Source organism: Protopterus annectens, chromosome 11.part0 (genome assembly GCF_019279795.1).
Source record: "Protopterus annectens isolate FY-2018-M chromosome 11.part0, PAN1.0, whole genome shotgun sequence".
Classification (NCBI taxonomy): Eukaryota; Metazoa; Chordata; order Ceratodontiformes; family Protopteridae; genus Protopterus; species Protopterus annectens.
The window spans coordinates 761,455,042-761,474,979 of record NC_056745.1 but is presented as its reverse complement, the minus strand read 5'-3'; the positions used below and the strand labels follow the sequence as shown (position 1 = coordinate 761,474,979).

At 40.3% G+C, this 19,938-nt stretch overlaps 1 protein-coding gene across 1 annotated transcript in view; it reads left to right on the top strand.

The window, feature by feature from the left end:
* TMTC1 (transmembrane O-mannosyltransferase targeting cadherins 1) overlaps window positions 1-19,938 on the top strand; it is a 2,511,834-nt gene that overhangs the window by 834,438 nt on the left and 1,657,458 nt on the right. The window contains exon 4 of the mRNA XM_044087246.1: window positions 16,597-16,773. Coding sequence (XP_043943181.1) covers window positions 16,597-16,773 — 177 coding nt within the window. The remainder of the gene's footprint in view (window positions 1-16,596; window positions 16,774-19,938) is intronic.

Genomic DNA, 19,938 nt, shown 5'->3' with positions numbered 1-19,938 from the left:
ACACACACACACACACACACACACACACACACACACACATCATGTCCCTCCTAGATAAGGTCTCTACAGATAAACCCACATATGTGGAGGCACTCACAGGTAACTTACTAAAACCTTAGAGGCCTTCAATATGCTGCCCTCAGAAATCACTTGTAAACAAAACCAAGTCAGCAGCAACCACAATACATAAAAATACACATCACAGTGTCTCCACAAGCAAGCCTCTGAGGTGAAACACCACATATTCAAACATCTTGGTCATAGGAGATTCCATCGTGAAACACACAGATGCTCCCCTCACCAGGTTGGATAAAGAAAAGGTTACAGTCAGTTGCCCGACATTGGCCAGGATTTGCCAGATCATGTAGGCACTCAGATCCCTCAACCGCAAGTACCAGTGTGACTCCGTCATAGTCCATGTGGGTGTGAATTACCTGAAACATACCTCCCTGGACTATATGAAGAGAGACATGATGGACCTCTCTAAATGCGTGTTACAGGCGGGTATGAGTGTTGCATTGAGCAGCATTCCCCCCTCACCAAGAGTAATATCAGAATCCAGACAGAAAATTATTTAGTTCAATAATTGGCTTAGGAATTGGTGTCATTCCAAGGGGATCCAGTATTTGTCAGCCTGGGACAACATGATCAACAGACCATGCTGCTTTGCCAGACATGGTCTGCACCTGTCACTTCTAGGCTTTTGAATACTGGCAAAGGCATTAGCAACCCCTACAGTGCCTTTTTAGGTAGCACCAAAAAACAGACCTAGCAACATAAAAAAATTCATCTAATGCCAAACTGAAGGTACTACTGCTCAGTGCTTAGAGTCTTAATAAGAAACTGTACTCCCTGGAAGCTTTCCTCACCCTGAAGAATGCTGACAACTATGCAGTTACAGAGATGTGGTTCAAGGCTGCAGAAGGCACCCCAGCAGTGCAAGGCTACAATTCCTATCACACATTCAGACCATCCTGTGATAAGGAAAAAATTAAAGGAGAAGGTGTTTCTATTTACATAAGAAACAACCAGACTACAAGACTGGTCATTCAGGATGACTTGCTAGAGCTACTCCATGTCCAGTTGATCTTTGGCAAAATCACCACCTAGCTACAGGTCCTCAACCATGAGCCATGAAAACCACTCTGCATCTCTGAAGTTACTAGAATCAATTACCATTCAGGCTCAACACACTACTTATGGGTAATTTTAACTACTCCTCCATCAACTGGAAAACATACACTACCATTACATGCAGGCTCAGAGATTCCTGGCATTTGTCAATGCAAATGCTCTGGAACAGATGGTCTGCACTTCCACTAGAGGGCTAAAATATCCTTGACATACTACTCACAAACATGGGGGAGCATTGCACCACCCTGATCTTAACGTCCTCATTGGTAAGATTGGATCATAAATCAGTCTCATTTGAAATAAATCTAATTGTAGAAACCACATCAAACAATGAAACCCTAAAGAATTTTTCCAAGTCAAATTACCTTCCATTAAGTGATAGCATAGGTAATTTTAAAGCTCACCCTAACCTCGAAAACACAAAAGCCTATGCAGGAGTATATACAAATGCCCTGTACAACCACTTAAACAACTGTATAGAAATGGCAGTGTATGACTGAAATAAACTCAGGTCTAGACAGAAAACAAGTTACCCGGGTGGACTTCTGGCATAAATAGATTTTACTACAGAAGGAAGAAATTCCAGTCTAGTAGCAAGTGTGAGTGCACAACACAGAAATAAAATCCTTCATTAATCTCAACAGGGAAGTCATAGAAGTAGTCAAGTCCTCACAAGCTAAACATGAGACTAAAATAGTCTCTTAAGCAAAGGATAACCCCAAAGCATTTTTTTAGTTATGATCAAAATCTTAAGGGAAACACTCAACAATGTGGTGAGTTGCTCATAGATGACAATACCTATACTCAGCCAGAAAAAAATAACAAACCTGCTGGCCAATAAATTCAGCTCAAATTCACCCCTCATCACCTTCGGTCACTCACCATGTAATAAATCTTTGCTTGTTATCACAAAAAAACAGGTCCTCACTGTGCACTCTTAAACACAGCATCAATGGGCCCTGATGGAATGCCAGGGTGACTGACTATTAAATAGCTTGAAACATGACCTTCCAGACCCACTTGGGTCTCTATTTAAGCACAGTCTCTAAACAGGCTTTGTTTGAGTAGAGTGGAAGACAGCAACAGGCATCCCTCTGCACAAGGGAAGACCATCGACAGACCCAGAAAACTACTGACCCATATGTCTAACTAGCCTCATGTGCAAGGCTGTGGAAAGGATAATCTTGGACCCAATTAACAACAACACAGGAAATCTCCAGATTCTAGATCCAACCCAGTTCTGCTTCATCAAGAGAGGTCCCGACTGCTAAATCTGGTGAACTTCTTTGAGAAGGTCACCAAAGCCGTGGATGAGAGTAAGACAGTGCATTCTGCCTACCTTGACCCGGAAAGGCATTTGGCCCAATACCTCACTGGGATATTATAGATAAAATCACAAAATTGGCCATAAACTTCTATGTAACTGGATGGATAGTCAATTATCTCACTGTTAGGACATAGTTAGAGGGGGGAATCCACAGCCAGCAAAAGGCCAGTCACCAGTACAGTATCAATGGGTTTAGTGCTGGGCACCATCCTGTTTGGAATATACTTCATAGATTTCAAGGCTGACAAAGTTTGCTGATGACTGCAAGTTAGCCCCAATCACTGACTCCCCAAATGATGTTGATATCTTACAGAAAGGACTGACGCTGACTAATAATTGGTGTCAGAGCAATGGCCTCAAACTAAATGCAAAGAAATGCATAATAATATCCTTTGGGAATTCAAATACCCTTGAAAATTTAACACTAATAACACCCCCAAGAGTGGTCCCAGTGGTGAGAGAACTGGGTACTTGGATAGATAGTAATCTGAACTTTGACCACCTTGTGTCCATGGTGGTGAGGAAATCCTTCTATGCGGCTCAGCTTATAAGTAATGGCATGGCATCCAGAAATAAGGATGTCATAATGCCACTATAGTTGGCTGTCATCAGACCAATAATTGAGTACAATGCACCCTTTGGCTTGTACTTTGCCAGGCACCTGCGACAGATAGAGTGTCCTTAGAGGTTTCTCACCAAAAATGCAGAGTATAACCAACATGTCATATGTGGGCCAGCTAAAAGCACTATCACTGTATTCCGTTTCCTACTGATTACTAAGGGGAGAGCTATGCCTAACCTGCAACATAGTTTCTGACCCAGCCCTAATGGAAATGTTGCTTATTTGCAAAACTACCTGCACAAAGGTTACCTACTCCAAGGATCTAAACCTGGTCTTTGACATGAATAGATCATGCTGGAGAGACAGATATGTGTTCCAGAGATTGTCCCTCCTCTGGAATAGGATTTCTGTTCACGTGAAGCAGAGCCCTTCTCTGACCATCTTCAAACACCATTTGAAATAATGGATGGAAAACTGTAAATTCCCTCCTGGGGTGGTGCCCATGTCCCTTATGGACAGGGGCAGTCTGCATAAACTGTCAAAATCATGTTTGCTGACCCTTGTTAACTTTCTCTTAGAGATAGAAAATTAGGTAAAATCTGGGTAAAACTGGCTAGGCTTCTAAGCGCTCTTGAATCGTTAGCCTAGTAATCTCCAGTGAACCAATGAACCAGAATATTTTAAAAAGAAAACAGTTCTGTATTCTACATATCTAAGGAAATACATATTCATTTACATTTTTAAATTCAAGACAGCATGTATTGTATGATACTAACTATGGCATTATGGCCTTTACCACTCAACTGCATATAAATCCTCACTCAGTCACTCCTGGTCAGCCATCTAAACATTAGGAGCTTAAATAATAAGATTCAGCACCTTCATGCCCTCCTAGACTACGTTTCCCCAGATATTCCATGTCTAACTGAAACCTGGCTAAAACCATCAACTTCAGACAATCAAGTTATACTACCAGGTTACATTATATTAAGGCTAGACTGTACCAACAGGAAGGGTGGAGGGATAGCTGTACTATATAAAACCATGCTAGAGGCTACCAATGATGCCCCATAGTCAAGTCATCACAAGCTGAAAAGGCTAAAATAATTATCACTAAGCTGCATATTAGTGAAAGCAAATGTATAAATATTGTGTGCATCTACATTCCCCCAGGTAATAACATAAACATTCTGGAAGATTTACTATTCTGGCTGTTAAGTAACTACCCCCAGGAAACCATTGTTCTTGGTGACTTGAACATAGACTATAACACTTGTTCCTCAGAACCCCCTATACATCATGTAAACCTATATGGTTTCACTCAGGTTATAACCTCTCCCACTAGGATAAGTAAACCCAACAATAAAGAAAGTACCCTAGATTGGATATTAATTAACAGTCATCCTCACATGTACAAAGCTGGGACACTGCTTGACGATATAAGTGATCACTTTCTAACCTATATAATCAGGCAAAAGGCTGACATCCCCAACCAACCCACTTATAAAACAATTAGGAACAATAAAACTTTAACCATACTAATTCCCAAAATGAACTCAAACTGTGTAATTGGTCCTTACTAAAACACCTCCCACTAGAAGAAGATGTAAAATACTTTAATAGCAAATTCCTAGCCATCCTTGATACCCACGTACCAGCACACTCTATTAGAACTAAAACAAAAGCTGCCCCATGGCTTTCAGTTGAAACCAGACAAAACATCTCACTTAGAAACAAGGCTTGGGCATCTTGGCGGACCACAAAAGTCCCTACAGATCAACTTAGATACATACAGCTAAGGAATGATACAAAAAAATCTGTTATTACTGACAAAAAAAAACTATCATTGTCATCTACAACAGAAACACCAAAACAACCCCCAAAAGATTTGGGGAGGCATAAATAAACTTCTCCACCCAGGACAATCCACCACCCCTACCCCCTCAATTACTAATAAAAAACCTCCAGCAGAGGTTGCCAATACCTTTAACAGTTTTTTCACTGAAACTATCCAAAATCTAGCTAGTCAAGTATCCCCCAGTTGCCCAAACCCTATTATTACTATACCCAGTTCCCAACCCATGTTTAACTTTCAACCAGTCTCCACATAATTTATCCGAACACTAATTAAGAAACTAAAACTTGCTACCTTATCTGCAGATCTCTTCCCAGCTGAGTATTTACAAAAAGCAGCCAATGCCATAGCTTACCAGATCTCTATCCTGATTAGTCGAATTATATCTGAATCCTTCATTCCCTCCATCTCAAAGATATCCCATGTAATCCCACTCCATAAAGGGGGCACCTCTACTGAACTCTGTAATTACAGACCCATAGTGATTCTATCACCACTAGCCAAAATTATGGAGAAATGCATCCATAAACAAATTCTGAACTATCTTATCATGAACAATCTTCTACCAAACTCTCAACATGATTTTAGACCACACCATAGTACCACCACTGCCCTCCTCTCCTTCTCTAACATCATAAATCAAAACCAAAACAACAATAATAAACTTTCCTCAGCCCACTTTCTAGATCTTTCCAAGCCCTTTGACATTGTAAACCATCGCCTACTTATTCAAACACTAGAATCCATTTCCCTAAATACCCAGGCAATCAAATGGTTCCAATCTTACCTGAGTTGTAGACAACAGGGAGTCCTGTGGAAGGACTACCTATCCACCCTTCTACCTATAACCCTTGGAGTCCCCAGGGCTCCATTTTAGGACCTCACCTATTTTCTATATTTATTAATGACCTGCACAAGATCATCCCTAACACAACCTGTATTCAATATGCAGATGACTTGAATCTTATATGCTGGGCCACCTCCCCAACAGAGTTGCAGACTTTATCCCAAAATGCTTTTAATACAGTTGAAAGTTGGCTCCTTAATCAATGTCTCTCTATTAAAGCCAAACAAAACTAAACTGCTGCTGTTCTCCCCAACTTGTAAGTCCACCATACCAACCTTTACCATAAAATCTAACAACAGTACCAATATTTCTCCAGATCCCTCAACCAAGCTACTAGGTGTAATAGTTGATAATAACCTTCAGTTTGACTTTCATATTAACCATACAATTAAAGCAGTCAATAAAAAACTTGGCTCCCAAGATTAAACCCTTCTTACTCCCCTAGCTAGGACTGTTATTGACCATACACACCTACTCTCCACCCTCCTCTATGCCTCCCCCTTATTCACAAACTTGAGTAAAACTGACCTGAACAAACTCTCAAGCTGCTATAATCACATTGCCACTGATACAACCTACAGAACACACCACTGTCTTAAACCTTAATCTTCTAGGGTGGCTTGAGTTACCTAACCTACTTCAGGTCAATCAACTAGTAGTTGCCCATAAGATTCTCTATCAATCCAAAAAAAATGCCTGTACTTAATAACCTCATCACTCCCTACCATAACCTCAAGACACTTAGATCATCCAACAATACCTTAGTTCACACTTTCAAAACTAACAACTCGGCTGGAGAATCTCTGATGTTCTTCATTCCACATTGCTGCAGTCCTAACTATTGGGGTAGTCCACTGTCCAGTCGGCCCGAATACCAGAGATAAGGACGGCGTCGGGGCGGAAATTAGACTGACGCCAGTACGTCAGGGTACTAATGCCACCGACCCATATCCCATACATCAGTCGTTTTTTGCGCGCCCGGTCCGGCAGAGAAGTAGTTTTGCAGAGTGGCAGGTTGGCGTTTGAAATTTTCGAGAAGTCGGTTTCAAGTACCCGTTGAGTACATTGGCACTTGCTAGAATAGTTTTTTTTTTCTTGCCTCAGTATTTATTAACCGTGGTTGAAAAAGGAATAACTGTATTTCTTAGGAGGACAGATACCATAGGGATTACCACACTTTCAGTATACCTACGACTGTTATTCATGTTGTCAGCCCTGTTTTCTTTAGCTGATTGCCCTCCTCACTCCACTAGGGCTACTGCCACTTCAACAGCATAGTTCACAAGGCAACTATGAATGCTTAAGACAGTTTTACTTGGAGCCACTTGCATACTGTCTCTAAGCATTATCAAGCATTGCTCTACTCTAACTCTAACCCTCCTTTTGCCACAGCTATTTTGGGTGAGGTTGCTCAGGTGCTATTGCTATTTTATGATTTGTGTTTGTATTGTACATATTTGCTTTAGTTCTACTGCAGGGTTGGTGGGCCAGCAATGACTAATGACAGACATAGTACAGCAAGAATGTAGATGTTATATGTAGATGTGTTATGATCCCACCTGCAGTCAGATTCTACCTCCCTCCGCCCCTGACCGACGCCAGCCATATACCTGATATTGAGTTATATATGCTGATTTTTTTATATATCAATTTTTTGACTGTTGTACATATTTCTGGTGCAGGTATATTGGGCCTTGGTACAGGGTCTTCTGTTTGCCAACTCTGTTGGCAAATCATGGAATTCACTTCCTGCTGACCTAACTTCAGAACTCTCACTGTCTCAGATCAAGAAAAGTCTTATACAATACCTTAGAACACAATCGCTATGTCCTTGCTCTACTCCCGACTAACTTCTTCCCCCTCAACTGCATGCCTAATGAGGACTTCTTGCCACAATGAGACTGTATCTTAATTATAAGTTAAGATTTTAACAGCTCTGTATTAACTTTATGTGACTGAATGATGTTTTCAACCTTTTAATGTATGTAAAACTGCATTGGAAACTGTATAACATGATATACATGTATATATAAATAGTTTTTCTATGTATATATGTATGTATGGAGTTTTTCTCCCCGGGCCTCCACTAAAAAAGGACATGAATCCCGTTGGACTATCCCAGTCAACAAATGTAAAATAAATAAATAAACAAATAAGTCCTTAAGAATGGAATGCAGTCATAAGTGTATTTTATACTTGAATATCCATGTCTAGCAATAATTCCTTAACTTACACCCTTGATTTTTCAAGAGTGAAATCATTAAATGTGCTATTAACCTGATCATCTGAATGGAGGAAAAATTTTTAATGAAATACAGAAAAATCTCCCAAAGTAGTTTTGAAAACTATGTCACTGTCTTCATTCCAATAAAATATTCAGGAACCATAAAGGAGTATGTCAATGAACTTTGGAATGCCTCAGATGCTAGGTGAATGAGATGATCCAGGGAATAACAGCATCTTCTTAATAAACGTATAACCATTGTTAGTATACAGCGATAATTAGAACTATAGTTAGTCCAGAATTCAGTATGTTTTCTTAAATAATACCCTGATTTAAGCACACAGTGCAAACCTTCTCCAGACAATAGTCAACAAAATCTGTAGGTTTATTGTTCAGCCAGATTCCAAGGAGCACCTCTGCTTTTCCTTGCAGAAAGTAAATTGGTAACCAGGCATGGCATGGCAAACACTACTCCTAACCATCTTTGCATTTAGCCTGCTTCATTTAGAATACTGCCCCTCCCTCCAGTCTATAGGTTAGAATTCTCTTCTTACTGCTACTTACTTTGAACCCAAAACATGGGTGGAGGCCCTTACTGTAAGAAGACCCACCTTTAACTTAGTTGTTGGGAAGATGCTTTCAGAAGAATTGTACCTGTCACCTGGAACCAACAGCCACAACTAATTAGACATGGACAAAATGTGACAAGCTTCAAAGCAAATTTACCGATTGTCTGTTCTCTGACTATAAATTATAATGCTTCAGTGAAAATGGCTGATTAGCTGCTGTTTGAAAAACACATTGCAATATCAAGAAGGAACTAAGTTGTTATGTGACATTTGTTTTTGTATATAATCTTGGTGACAATCCTCATTTACTTTTAGGAAATCCTGGCACATTAATGCGTTTGGATTTTAGTTGATCATTTGTTAGTTAGTGTTATTAGATTATTTACCACCAAATAGCTCACCTACTGACCATCTTATGTAGACTTATTTGTTATATTTTTACTGTATAGCCTCTATGATGCCCGTGCACTGGCCCAGAAATCAAGGAGCCACAATCCTCACCACTAACACCCGTGTGGGGCGTCCATATAGGGAAAGGATAATAAATACACACACAATAAAGTATAATTTCCCTTAAGAGCAGACAGAAATCACAGTCAGTCTGGGGATGGTTTCTCCCTTTCTCTTCAGGTCTTCAATAAGACTCCCCACTGGCACAGCTATGGGTCCAGATCTCAGCTTAGTAGGCAAGCTAAAACCTCTAGCACCATCTCTCTCCAACCAGTGCTTCATGTCTCTGCCTAAGTAGCTGACACACACACACACACACACACACACACACACACACACACACACACACACACACACACACACATATACTTTGAGATAATAGTTATATACAACCACACAGACACTCCTGGGGAAGGCTGGCACGGGTTCTTCAGCTGTGCCCCTTTTACCCATACTATACGGTAGTACCATTTGCCACCACCCACTAGTATTTATCATCTACTAAAAAGGCCCTTAACAAAGGGTGTCCAATTATTACTGTGCAATATTATTATCCAAATGGTAAGTGCAACTGAACAGTCAAGGCTCATTGGACTGGCTTGGCCAGTGTCACTAAATACATGCAATGTACACTTAGAGCTTATATTATCTCTACACAAAACAGCCACAGTTGAAAGGTATAAAATATTTAATAATAAATAATAAAAACACAAGACAATACTTCTTACTACACTGTGCTAGTCAAGAGTTCAGAGATCACAGAGAAGTACTTAAAATAATACAGTAGAAAAGTTCTGAGATCAATACAGAAAAAAACTAATCTAATCTTCCTAGTTCCTAGCTATATCTAAGAGAAAACACAGATCTAAAATAAACTTACATATAGAGCAAGACAGTGCTGATGATGTTGGATGTTCTCAAGACAAATGCTCAATGTTCTGAGTCTCTCTGTCCTTAAAATGATAACACAGTACCACTAATTCATTTCAGATTGCATCATTTCTTTCTGTTTCCCAGGCTAACATTAACTCAGAAGTTAATAGCCCTTTTGATCTTTGGCTGGTCAGGAAGCCAGATCAATAAACAAAATTATAGATGTAAATTCTAGCCATTAACTCTGACCTAAAAACAGTAGGCAGAATGCCTCCCTCTAGACATCTCAGATCCGAGTTTTAGATCAAAGAATTTCACAATGCTTGACTTATCAGCTTTCCTACAGCAGAGTGCACTGTTGTTACATCTTTTTTCAGTTCAACATCAAATACAGTCTTTTCACATTTAAGAGAACAAGCCTGTGGCTTACATTAATATTTACAGATAACAGAATTATCTACAAAATTCTATCTAGCTAGGCTGGCAGCCTTCACCTATCTTCACACATCTCCACCCCCCCCCAGGAGAACTCAAGCTAGCTTTTCAAGTGACCCTTGAGAAACGTTGCTTGAGAGGGTTAGGTCTATCTGAGTATACCTTACCCCATTCCCTATCTTGAAAGCCCATCTGCCTAAATGGCTTCTACTTTTGCAGATTCTGGCCTGATCTTACCACTCCCCACTTTATGTCCCAGGTAGGAGACCTCTGCCATACCCACCTGACATTTGCTCAGCTTAATAGTCAACTCTGCCGTCTGTAGTCTGCCCAGCACCTCCCTGACATGTTGAAGGTGCTCTTGCCAGGAATGACTGTAGATGGCAATATCATCTAGGTAAGCAAGGGCAAACCCTCCTGCTCCTGCTAGGATATGATCTACCAGCCACTGGGAAGTCGCTGGGGCATTTTTCATCCCAAAGGGCATTTTGTGAACTCATACAAGCCAAATGGAGTCACAAAAGCTGACCTCTCTCTAGCACTGGGAGTCAAGGGCACATGCCAGTAACCCTTGGTAAGTTCAGTGGTGGTAAGATACGTAGCCGTACCCAGCTGCTCTACGGCCTCATCTGTCCTAAGTATGGGGTTAGCATCTGACTCTGTGTGACTATTTAATTTCCTGTAGTCGACACAGAACCTGGTGCTGCCATCCTTCTTTGGCACCAGCACCACTTTGGAGGCCCAGGGACTGTTGGACTCATGAATTACCCCTATCTAGTTCCAACATTTCCTGTGTCTCCTCCCTCAGAGTCTGTTTGACTCTCTCAGGCACCCTAATAGGCCTTTGGGGTCCTGTATCCAGCTGATGCTGCACCAGATGGATTGCTCCCTGGTTTCCCAGTGAACATGTCCCCAAACTCCTATAACACTGCTCGGATTTCTCGAACCTGGGTAGGAGATATCTGCTTTGACTTTGCTACTCCTTCCACTGAGGTGTCAGTCCAAGCCTTACTGAGGAGATCAGTCACCAGATCTCCCTCAGACTCCTCCTGCAATCCACTGAAAATGCTCAGCACAAGGGCCTCCATATCATGGTAAGGTTTCATCATGTTAACATGGTGCAATTTGTGCCCCTGCCTCCTGCCTGGCAGTTCCATCATGTAGTTAACATCATTTACCTTTCTTACCACCTTGTAGGGTCCCTCCCCAGCTGCTTGCAGCTTGTTGTGTCTGACAGGAATTAGAACCATAACCTGCTGCCCTACAGCATACTCTCTAGCTTGAGAATTCCTATCATACCACATCTATTTCTGTTGTTGGACTTCTGACAGGTTCTTCTGGGCCAAGCCCATGAGTTCCTTGAGCCTTGTCCTGAGGTTAAGGACATATGTCACAACAGACTTCTTGTGAGATTCACACTCACCTTCCCACTCATCTCGAATTAAATCTAGAGGTCCCCCTCACCCTATGCCCATACAGCAACTCAAAGGGTGAAAAACCTGTGGATTCCTGGGGAACCTCTCTGTAAGCAAACAACAGATGGGGCAAATATTTGTCCCACTCCCTCTTAAACTGGTCTGCAAATGCCCATAGCATTGACTTGATTGTAGAGTTTAACCTCTCAACAAGACCATTAGTCTGGGGATGGTAGGCGGTGATCTTCAGGTGCTTCACCCCACAGTACTTCCACAGACAAGCCAGAAGGTCTGACATGAAATCAGCACCCCTGTCAGTCAATATTCTTTTGGGAAACCTACCCTGCTGAAAATCTCTAACAAAGCATTTGCCACCTTTTCTGCCTCAATGGAGGACAAAGCCACTGCCTCAGGGTATCTTGTAGCATAATCTACTACCACTAGGATATACTTTTTCTCTGTGGAACTTGGGATACTCAGAGGTCCCACAATATACATAGCTACCCTCTGAAATGACTCCTCAGTCACAGGCAAAGGCATCAAAGTGGCTCTCACCTTCTCTCCTGCCTTGCCTACCTTTTGGCACTGCTCACAGGTCTTGCAATACCCTGTTACATCTCTGGAAATTCCAGGCTAATAGACGTTCTGCATAATATGTCTCTTTGTACGTTTTTTGCCCATATGATCTACAAAGGGAATATCATGGGCTATGGCTAGAAGTGCCAGATAGTAGGCTCTAGGCACTACCAACTTCTGTACCCTCTCACCATCTAGCCCTCCTTCAGGGGTCCACTCTCTATACAGTAGCCCTTTGTCCCAGTATACAGAATCCCCCTTCCCTTGAGAATCAGGTGCCTCACTAGCTATCTGCCTCAGACCTTGCAATGTAGGGTCTGAGAGCTGAGCCTGTCTCAACTCTCTCTTTGTAACCCTTCCCAGCTCCCCTTCCACAGGAAGTCTGGCATCCCCTGACAGTGGTGCCTCACTGTCAGCTTGGGTACTACTATGCACCTCTACGTTTGCAGTCCCTCTGTCCAAGGGAACATCAGTACCCACAAGCAGTTGTGGCTAACCTTCAGTCCCACTGCTACAGCTTAGCTTCCTCCCTGAAGTGACCACCTCACCAGTCCTGGCTGCAAGTATGTGGTCTTTCTGTGTCTCCCCCAGGCTGCCAGACCTACATACTTGTCTCAAAGCCTGACTGCATGTAGCTGCATTAATATATTATACTGCCTCATCCAACTCCTTCCCTATCAGGACATCTTCAGGATGGTAGTTCGGAACCCCTGTTGTCTCAAGACAACCTACCATCAGCATTTTGTCTTCCCCACTTACTGGCTCTCTCACCTTTTGTTCCCCACCTTACCTCCATGGACATCTGTATGCCACATGGCCCCACTGATTGCATTCAAAACATTTCACCCTAGGTCCTGGATGTGTACCTGGACTAGTGGCTTCCCCTTCTACTGGCAGATTCTGTTGGGGCAGTGTGTGCTGCCCACCATGGGTTCCTTTAGACCCATGAGCAGTACCGGGGTTCCTTTCCTGTTCAGGGATCACCTGCTTGCTAGGTATAGGTCTCCCTTCTTCCCCAACTCATCTGAAGTAGCACATTGTCTATCATCTAACCAGATCCTTATGTCCTCAGGCAAAGTGCTAAGGGCTTGTTCCCTCACCAAAAGGTCTGCCAGCCCTTCAAAAGTGGTGACCTGATATCCACTCACCCACCTATGAAAAGAAGGGCTCAGTTCAGCAACATAGTCACAGACACTTTCATCTGCTTTGCGTCTATGCTCATAAAACGTTTGCTTATAAATTTCAGATGCTAGCTTAAAACATTCTAACAAGTAATTCATCACAACAGTATAATAAAAACATTCATGCTCAGCAAGTTTAGACAACATAGTTACAGCTTTACCATGGAGTAAGGGGGTCAGGAACCATATTCAGAGCCTTTGGGCAACATCATACTGTTTACATACCCTCTCAAACGTATGAATGAAACTATCAAAATTATCCCCCTCTTTAAACTGTGGAAGAAATTTACAGACCTTTTGTGCTTCTGGGGTCCAGTTACTCCCTTCCCCATTACCTCCGTGACTCTGGTGAAGAGTCAGCATCTCCTTTTCATGCTGCCTCCACTGCTGTTTTTCCTCAGCTTCCAGGCGTAGCAGTTTCTCATTCTCCTCAGCTTGCAAACGTCATAGTTTTTCCTTGTCCTCACTTTCTAGATGCCTTTGTCTCTCAGCTGCTTCTATTTCCAAATGGCTGGGCTCCAACTCAAGTCTCTTTAGCTCCAGATGGATTTTTAAGTCCTCTGCAGAAAGGTTGAGCTGTCCATTCTCTGAGTGTGGTACATCTCCACTCCCAGTCTGATCGTCCTCCTGGTTGCTGTTTTCTGATGCAGCTGTGACCAAAGCTGCAATCATGTCTGCCTTAGTCAGGTTTCCATGCACCTGTCCCCTAGCCTGGCACATCTTAGCCAGCTGGCTCTTTGGTAGCGTTCCTTACTCCTCTGCTGACATGCTGCCTGCTCTCCCTGACTAACTAAGCTAACAAAAGAAATAAAACAATTGTGATCTGAACTCTGAATATTCACTGCATGGCTACAAAAACACCTTCAGAGACCACTGTACACAAGCTACAGGAATTCACCCTACCCACACAACTACAAGCCAATTAATATTTGCCAACCAATTAATATGTGGTGTGGATATCCCACCACTGCCACCAATTAATATATGATGCCCAGCAATCAAGGAGCCTCAGTGCTCACCACTAACACCAGTGAGGGGCATCCATATAGGGAAAGGATAATAAATACACATGCAGTAAAGTACAATTTCCCTTAAGAGCACACAGAGATCACAGTCAGTCTGGGGCTGGTTTCTCCCTTTTTCGCCAGATCCCCAATAAGACTCCCCACTGGCACAGCTATAGGGTCCAGGTCTCAGCCTAGTAGGCAAGCTAAAATCTCTAGCATCCTCTCTCTCCAACAAGTGCTTCATGTCCCTGCCCAAGTAGCTGACACAAACACACTTTGAGATAAGAGTTATATACAACCACACAGGCACTCCTGGGAAAGGCTGACACAGGTTTTCCAGCTGTGCCCCTTTTATCCAGACTATATGGTAGTACCAATTGCTACCACTCACTAATATTTATAAGCTAATAAAAAGACCCTTAACAAAGGGTGTCCAGTTATTGCTGTGCAATATTATTATCCAAATGGTAAGTGCAACTGAACAGTCAAGGCTTATTGGAGTGGCTTGGCCAGTGTCACTAAATACACGCAATGTACTCTTAAAGCTTAAATTATCTCTACACAGTTGAAAGGTTTAAAAATATTTAATAATAAATAATAAAAACACAAGACAGTACTTCTTACTACACAGTGCTAGTTGAGTTCAGAGATCACAGAGAAGTAATTAAAATAATACAGTAGAAAAGTTCTGAGATCAGTACAGAAAAAATAATCTAATCTTCTTAGTTTCTAGCTATGTCTAAGAGAAAACACAGTTCTATAATAAACTTAAATGTAGAGCAAGACAGTGTTGGTGATGTTGGATGTTCTCAAGACAAATGCTCAATGCTCTGGGTCTCTCTGTCCTTAAATTGATAACACAGTACCACTGATTCATTTCAAACAATAGGTAGAATGCCTCCCTGTAGACATCTTGGCTCCGAGTTTTAGATCAAAGAATTTCACAATGCTTGACTTATCAGCTTTCTTACAGCGTAGTGCACTGTTGTTACATCTTTTTTCAGCTCAACATCCAATACAGACTTTTCACATTTAAGAGAACAAGCCTGTGGCTTACATTAAAATTTACAGATGACAATTATCTACAAAAGTCTATCTAGCTAGGCTGGCAGCCTTCACCTATCTTCACAGCCTCCATGAATCTACAAAATACATGAGCTCATACCTTTCCTGTTTGAAAAGTAGTCACCCAGGAATGGAAAGTAATTTTTGAAAAAGAAAAATGTTAATGGAAGTGAAAGGTGGTCTTGCTATGGATAAAGGGAAGGGCCAGCAAGAAGAGCCTCAAATGCACACTGATGCTGCTGTTTCTAGCTGTTTTCCTGAAGTTATATCGCAGAGAACTGGAGAAGGGACAAAGAAAGGGAGATTGGATAAGATATGCGGTACCTTATAATGTTTAAGTGACAAGAGCGGGAGACAGTGATTACACATTATAAATTCTCATTTAAAGGGTAGGCCACTGGTTAAGTATGGATTATGGGAGTGCAAAGATGCTATGGTAATTGATATTTTACAGAAGTAGAGGCAGTATTACAAAAAACAGGCATTTAATTTAGTAGGACAGTGCACATAATGGAGGGCTAAGTTGTACAAGCATATAATGTGTGATATTAGATGAATATCGTTTACATTTTGGATTGTGTAACTGTTTAGTCATTAAACAAACGTAAAATAAATACAACAGAGAAACTTTTTCTGCCCAGCTTTTTATATCACTCTGTGGTAATGAAATGTACTCTTGCCATGTCTTCTATTCTACTTTGCTATACTTTGTCACACCTCAAGCTGTGGGTCTTGTTTTCTGAATAATGCCGCTAGTGCCTTTCTTCTGACTGTGAGTTGTTTTTTTTTTTCCTTTTTGTTTTAATGCTGCTCAGAGTGAACTAATTCATATACACTTTTTTCTCATATGCTTTTTAGTCTTGTTTGTTGTTAATTTCATGCACTTACATTTTACAGAATTTGTAGTAGGTATTATTATTTGTGGGATTCCACTCCATTTTCTTCAGCTTGCTCTAGAAATGAACTGAAAATCACATGAACTATTTGTATTTAACTATAAAGTAATTAAGGTTTTACTTTGTTAGCAATAATTTAGTTAGATGCCTTTTTCAATAATATGTCACTGTACTCTACAGGAGTGTGGACCAAAGTGATACTGGGGAACATTTCCCTCCTACCACCTCCCCCTTGTACTTCGGCCTCAGCTTATTCCTGGGAACCTGTGGAATGCTAGTAAAAGAAACTGGAGTCACTGTCTTTGGAGTGTGTTTGGCATATGATCTTGGTGTTTTGTGTCAGAAGAATCTTAAACGGTAAGCTGAAATCTTTCATTTACTTAGCAGCGTAAAAAAAACAAGATATTTCACAGTGAGCAGTATTAGTTTCTTATTTACAATAAATGCACAAACACACATACACATATATATATATATATATATATATATATATATATATATTTATATATATATACACACACACACAGTATATACATATGACATATATTTATCTATCTATATATATTGTATGTAATGTAGTTGCTTTCATCCTTGCATAGTTGTATGGTATATAATCCACGCAATAGTCTGGTTAATACATTTTAGCATGTCAGTGCAGCAATAGTTAACACCATGGAAAATGCTATAGACATACTGAAATACCTTGGCACATGAGCACATCCTGATATACTGAAACTGTTTCTAGAAATTAATTTCTGAAGTCAGTTCTAGTGGCATTGTCTCACCTATTGTGTTTTGTGTGGAGATTAGCATGCCTGTAACCATGCTTATTCAATGCAGTTGCTGGAAAAAAAATGTGGCTGTCCTTTCTCACTTTTTCCAGTACAGTTAAAACATTTATCTCTTTAACAGAGAAGCTTTCTTAATAATCCAGGCACTGATTTATTGGTTATTGCATGGACATGTAGTGTACGTATGCCTAGTTAAGAGAAGTAAAGAACATTCTGTAACTTGGGAGTAAAGAAATTATTTTCCAATTACAGTAAATAAAATTCTGTTTTAATGTTCTCATTATATCATTAGAATTTTACATATGCAATGTGCTCATGAATTAAGCATCTAGCTGTTATGTTATTTCCTGTGATCTGTCAATGCTGAAGTATCCCATCATACTCTGTAATAAGCATTGCTCTCAAAGCTGGTACTATAGCAATGTCTGAAATTTTGGGATAATATGTAATTTAACGTGTTACCCCAATATTGTGGGTAACATGAATATAGTTACGTTTATGACAAATTTAAGAATTTGCTTACTGTACATATGTCTTTTTTACTCTTAGAAATCTGAACCATCTGTTTTTCATGTATAACCCATCTTTTGACTTATCTGTTGGTGTTGCACTTTTCATTGGCAAATTTTCAAATTAATGAGTTGAAACCCTGGACCTGAAGATTTAATTTCAAGTTACATAAATGTCTAAGAAAAACTGCTAGTGGTAGGAGAGTTCAGAGTATACAGACCAGCCATTTTCACTTTATTGTGCTGAATTTGTATGGGGTATTGTTTAGAGTACAAAAGTATTTTAATTGCACTTCAGGAGAACTTCTAGTGATAAATACATGTCACAAAGATGGAAACAAATTTTGTATGCATAACTGTACCGCATTAATCTTTGTCATGGTAAAGGGGAAGAATTCATTCAAGGACCTGTCCCTACCCCTCAACAATTTTTTTATGTCTTCAGATACTTTGAGAGTAAATGCTTATAAACCCCATGTTTTCAATAATAGTTAGTTTCTGTGAAGATGAAAACTGATAAAACAATGTCTGGCTGATTCAGTTTAAACCACTATACTTTGCACAACCAAATACATCATGTGGAATTTAGTGTTATAAATTAAATATGAGAAATGCTGATCTTACTGAAATGCATGGAATTCACACTGCTACACACTTCAAGTTACATGTTTCTTTTTTTATTTTACTGTTTAAAATGATTGTTTAAGTACAACACCTCTCAGTAGAACAAGTTAGTATAAAGAGTAAATGTGCTTTGTGGATATTTCAGTGTTGGTAAGCCTTGTCCTCAAATACCAGATACTGTGCACTGCATTGGGCTTTCACTGACATTTTGCATTCTCTAATGGATTTCTATGACTGTATTTTTCACTCATACAATATGAGTGTATACCTTTTTCTGAAAAAATATGTTTTCATTCTTATTCTGAAGATGGATTTGATTTAGTAAATAAGTTGTAATGTTCACGTGGTACAGCTCGTGTCATTACTGAAAAGAACCTTCGGGCCAACCCACTTGCCCGTTTTGATCATCGCTGATTCCTTTGCAGGCATTAGGCTTCTAATTATAGTATAAATTGCATTTCTCATTGCTAGCACATGAAATAATCCTTTTAAAATGCAATAGTAGCTTCTTTCAGTATAGCTACCCTAAAGTTAAACAAAAGTTTGACACTGTTCCCTTTTTTTATTGTTTCTGTATCCAGAAAGCACCTGCTACACTGCAGATTCACTTTATTTCTGTGTGCACAGCAGTCGTGCTGCACAATTGTAGTGCTTTAATGTTGGCTGGACTTAATGTACATTTAGTGTATTTACTGTGATTAATTATGTATCATTTAGTTACATAAAACTAATCTAAACAAAAAATGTCTAAATCCCTGGGCGGTTGCAATCTTAAAACCGTGACACACTTGAGACTGCAAAAAAACCCCCATAAATAATAATAAAAGTAAAAATGAATTTATGCAGACAAGTAACCTTCACACCCCCCCCCCCTAATATGGGAGCAAGCCACCATACCTCCAGTTTCTACATGTACCTTCTCCATTGCCACATTAACTTGGAGAAGACAGAGAATCAGAATCAAAATCAGAATCACATTTATTGGCCAAGTATGCACACATACAAGGAATTTGACTCCAGTTTCAGTGACTCTCCAAGTATGAATTACATAAATGACATGCATACAACTTTTAAGAACAAGACAAATGACATACGTGCAACTATTAAGAACAAGACAAAAAATAAATATACATATACTTACAAGGTGCAAAGTGCAACTAAGTGCAAGAAATACTGAAATCAACTGAAAGAAACAAGTATTAACAATATGTAAACAATACTGCAGAATCCTCAGAGGCTTGGGAAAATGGTAATAGTTCAAAAAGATGATGGCCTGGATGTGAAGGATCGGTGATGATTTTCCCTGCCCTTTTCATGACTCTGGAATAGTACAGGTCCTGTAAGGAGGGCAAACTAGCACCAATGATATTTTCAGCAGACCGGACTATTCCATGTAACCTATTTTTGTCATGATTAGACAGAGATCCAAACCACACTGTTATGGATGAGCTGAGAACAGACTCAATGACTGCTGTATAGAACTGAATCAACAGTTCCTGTGGGAGTTTGAACTTCCTCAGCTGTCACAGAAGGTACATTCACTGTTGTCTTTTTTATGATGGACCTTACATTGGTCTCCCACTTCAAGTCCCAGGAGA